This window comes from Neocloeon triangulifer, unplaced genomic scaffold (genome assembly GCF_031216515.1).
Source record: "Neocloeon triangulifer isolate White Clay Creek 2 clone unplaced genomic scaffold, ASM3121651v1 ptg000002l, whole genome shotgun sequence".
NCBI lineage: Eukaryota > Metazoa > Arthropoda > Insecta > Ephemeroptera > Baetidae > Neocloeon > Neocloeon triangulifer.
Genome location: NW_026775545.1, coordinates 1,887,432 through 1,891,892, shown reverse-complemented (window position 1 = coordinate 1,891,892; position 4,461 = coordinate 1,887,432). Strand labels below are relative to the sequence as shown.

General features: G+C 37.6%; 1 protein-coding gene across 1 annotated transcript; it reads right to left on the bottom strand.

Moving 5' to 3' along the window:
* Positions 1–605: 605 nt before the first annotated feature.
* On the bottom strand, positions 606–3,942 carry LOC132204845 (homeobox protein Hox-A7-like). The gene is made up of 3 exons (XM_059633677.1): positions 3,561–3,942; positions 1,532–1,668; positions 606–1,401 (listed from the first exon to the last, which is right to left on the bottom strand). Exons 1-3 carry the CDS (start codon positions 3,925–3,927, stop codon positions 1,102–1,104), a joined length of 804 nt encoding a protein of 267 aa, XP_059489660.1. The 5' UTR covers positions 3,928–3,942; the 3' UTR covers positions 606–1,101.
* Positions 3,943–4,461: the final 519 nt, after the last annotated feature.

The following is a 4,461-nucleotide window of genomic DNA, read 5'->3' as shown; positions in this document are numbered from 1 at the left end:
TCCAACAATTTTCTGCTCCTTCCCTGGAAAAATTATCCGTTTAAAAATCTCTCTGCGCTTCTTGGGGTGGAAGGAAATGTCTTTTGGCCGAGAGCTATATAAGGGGAGAAAGGGATTGAGATGTTTTCGCAAAGGTGGAAAACAATAAAAATTTTATGGAGAAAAAACAAAAAAACAATCTCTTCCTTTAGACTTTAAGCTTGTCTTTTTTAATAAATAGAATAAAATATTATTTAAAATTTCCTCGACTTGGCCATTTTGGCTCGATGAAAACTTTGAGTGAGTGAGCGTATTTGGCGCTTTTGAAATGGCATCACCGCGTTTTTGAATATTTAAAGAGCGGCTCCTCGGTTTTATCAATGCAGCAGCATTCTAGCTCCGGCCGCTGAACGCTGGGGGATGCACCGCGAGGGGTTGGAGAGAGGGTTGATTTCCATTCGCTGGCAATCCATCTTTAGCGCGACTGACAGACCAGGGGGATAGTTTTGGCCGTCACGCAGATGACGTGTTCCCTTCAAAACCTCCTACTCCAGTTCCTCTTTAATTTTACACCCAAAGTCTCTTCTCGGAAAAGGAATTCAAAAGAAGAAGTGGTTTTTAGAAATTTTTTCAACTTTATTTGATGTGCTCACTAATATTATTTCACGTTAAGTTTTTATTTCAAAACATCTCTCTCGATCTCACTATGAAATTATTATTTTTCATTCAAATTATAATATTTCTAGAGATTTTGCAAAACTCAGTTTGCACAAAAATCAATTCGACCTCAAAAATTTTCAAGCTTCAGTCATAGGGATGTTAAATTTAATGAAGCAAACCTTTTTCAAGAATCATTACATATTAAATTCTCAGTCAGTATCTAGAATTTAACCTAAAAACTACAGCAGTTCTCTTTCTTCTCTATTTTGTATTTGTTTAAGTTCACAGTTTGAAATATCTGTAGTGCCAATTGAAAATTTTTAGCCACAGAACTCTGCGTGGTTACAAAATTTTAGCACCTTTTCATTACAGAACGGAATTTAATCAGTCAACGTACATTCAGTCGGAGCGCCTGTGGCTTATGCAGCTGGCGAGGCGCGCCGGAGTTGCAGAGATGCCCACTCAGAGGGGCTCAGACTTGAGCTGGCGGTGCGGCTGCCACAGACTGCTGGGGTTGAACGGGGGTGGCGGAGGCAGCGGCATGTCTCGGAAGAACTGGCCGATGTCCACGTTGGGCGGACACAAGTCTGCGAGGACGCTGCTGCTCAGGGGTGGCGCCGGCGGCGGAGTCTTTGTCTGCTGGCGCTCCAGCTTCTTGGCCTTCATCCGCCGGTTTTGGAACCAGATTTTGATTTGACGCTCCGTCAGCGACAAACTCTGAGCCAACTGGATTCGGCTGGTGCGGCACAAGTATTTGTTGGACTGAAATTTTACAAGGAAAAATAATTGTTAATCAAGATGCAATAGGAGTTGATTAATATCATTTAGTTCTGTTAACGATTGCCTTTTCCCCTTAATGAGATTTTCCTTTGAAAAATTATGTTATCTATACCTGAAACGAGGTTTCCAGTTTGTTCAGCTGTTCGGCGCTGTAGGCGGTTCTTGCCCTCTTCGGGGTTGATGATGAGGAACTAATCGACGAGCAAACATTTCCTGGAGATGAGGGACTTGAAGTGCAGCTCTCAGGTTCTGAAGAAAAAAAAATGAAATTAATAAATGTAAAATCAAAATATGAAAACGATAAAAGTAAATAGTGAAAATTATAACAATGTATAATGTATGAAATTATAAATAATTTAAGGTTCAATAAATTTACCAAGCATTACATACAGTTATTTTGCCTCAACGTCCATTGGAGTGAAAAAGATTTTACAGTAGAAAATATTATTGCAACCTTCTGGTTTGCTGATCTAATTTATAACAATATGAATATGAAAAAAAGTCATTAAATTTTAGCAATAAAAGATTTGACAATTTTAGAATGCTTATTGGAATAGATCGTTGATGAAATTGATCAAAATTGATATTTAAAACTTAATAAATTAATCTAATAAAATAAATTAATAATAAATAATTTAATTAACAAACAAAAATTTATTTAACCATTTCTGATGGTGTCTATAAATTAAGTTATTTTAATTGAAGTGACGAAATGATAATTTTTGCTCAAAACGGAGCCCGCTGGAAAATATAATTAATCACAATTTTGGAGCACTTGCACTTAAAAGCACGTCTTTCTTTCTTTCTTTCTTTCCTGCCGGCCATAAATCTCTCCGCTGATCCAGAGCAGACTCTTTGCACCCTTTCTTTTACATATATATACATTCTTAGCCGCGGGCCTGTCATGTGCAATTTTAGTTAACCTTTGGTGTGACATATAAATTTCCCCCCTTTATTCTTTCACTTATATATTTTCATCCAAACCCAGTAGGCAGCGAAAAATTAATTTTCCAAAATTTCCGTCTTAAATGCGGCCGGGGGACAAGAAATGCCAGCAGGCGAGTTTATAATATATAAAGAAACTTTGGGCGCGCGCGGGGTTAATTGTTGTCTGGTGATTAATTCCTGGCAAACAAAATAAATGTCAGCACTGGAGAATCGAGTCTGCGATGGATGGCGCCGGCCGGCAGACATGCCAGGTATCGACAAGAGAGAGGAGTCGCGGGAAAGAAATACAAAGGAAGGCTCCGAGAGGGCGCCGACCCCGTCGGTCAACGGTCGCATTCCTAATTACATTTGGCCAGGCAAGGAAAATGCACTTCGGTTTCGATCAAGGCCGCCTGCCGATCATTCAAACAGGCAGAATATGACGCGACTGTCAAGTAGAAATCGAAAGGAAATTTTTCAGGCGCCACGCATTGCCAACAATGTGCAAGCAAGAAACACAAAAATTCTAATTAATTAAATTTTTAATTTGAACTTGAATAATTATCAGTTTTTAAAGCTGTTTAATGGATAAGAAAAAGACATAGTTTTAATTATTTTCTTATTCAAAATAGCTCATGTGAAAATATTTTAAATCGGTAATTAGAACACGCATTCATTAAAATTTCATTAAATTGATTTTAACTAGTAGAAACATTTTTTTAAAAAAATTCAGAAATTACATATTTCTTGCCCTGTGCAAGGCCCAACCGTGGCAAAACCTGTGATTAGTGAAAAGAACGAAAACTAAGCACGACGATTCTCACTTTGATGTCGTTTTTTCCAACAATTCAATGTTTCTTATCCCAAAAATTGATACCTCTCATTGTTCTTTAAATGTATTTCAACAATGAAAATATAAGCAGTAATAATTCAAGAAAAAAACTAAAATAAACTCAACCTACATTTGTCGCTAGAGAACTATTGTCCAATGCAATTTATTTTATAAGTCTACGCATAATTATTTTAAAAATTAAAGAAGTAATTAATAAGTAAATAAATACATAACTTATCCATAAATCTAATTTTAAATTACGCCAAATTATTCCCGCAACGTTTCAATAAATATTTAAAAAAATTTATCACAGAATATCATTAAAAAATCCAAATAAAAAGATCACAATATTATAATAGAAATAAATATAATTAATAATTACCTGAAGTAGTAAGTTGCAGTGGGAGGCTCTTGTAAAGGGGTGTGTGTTCCTGAAAGTTGTTGTACGGCCACTGGGGCTGCTGCTGCTGTTGTTGCTGCTGGTTGTAGAACTGCGAGGGGTAGTCATCCTGCGCCGCAGGGTCAGGGCACGAGGGGTAGCAACCCTGCTGGAGAAGGGCGAAGGGGTCTTGGGTGGGCGCGAAGTAGGGGCCGTACGGGGTGTACATGTTGTCGGCCGTTTGTTCCGTGGTCGCTGCACTCGCCGCTGACAAGAGACACACTGACCAGCACGACTCGTCAGGGCCACCTGAGGAGGGCTCGCAGGGTGCTGCAGGCGACCAGGGGGCGCCGTCCGCTTCCCCGCTCATCGCTCCTTCCTCCTTCCGACCGTCTGGAATTTGCTGGATTCGTCACGCCAGCGTAGTTAGTTAGTTATGAATCGTGTTTGCACAAGCAAACAAAGGCTTCGCCTTCTTGGAATTGCTTTGGATAAAATTCTTTTCGTGGCTATACCACCGATTTCGTTGTAAATTTGATGACGATATTGAGAGAGGGAATTTATTTTTCTGATGTAAGAGAAAATTGCTTGAACTTGTGGCTATTTTTTAAACTTAAAAAATTCTAAAATACTAAATTAATCAAATCAAAATCATGCTGATTTTCCTATAAATAAATGCATGGATTTTTGTTTCAATATTTATTTTCTGCTGCCAAAATCATGGCTACTAATGTAATAATTTTGTCTGTGAAATCACCTATGATAAAATCGATTAAACCAGATTACATTGATCAAAACAAACTAATTATGTATTAAAAAAATTATACCCATTTTTTGTTTTTACAAAATGTTTTGTTTTCATATGATAAACGTACAAAAAGAATTTAAATTATATTTGTTTTAA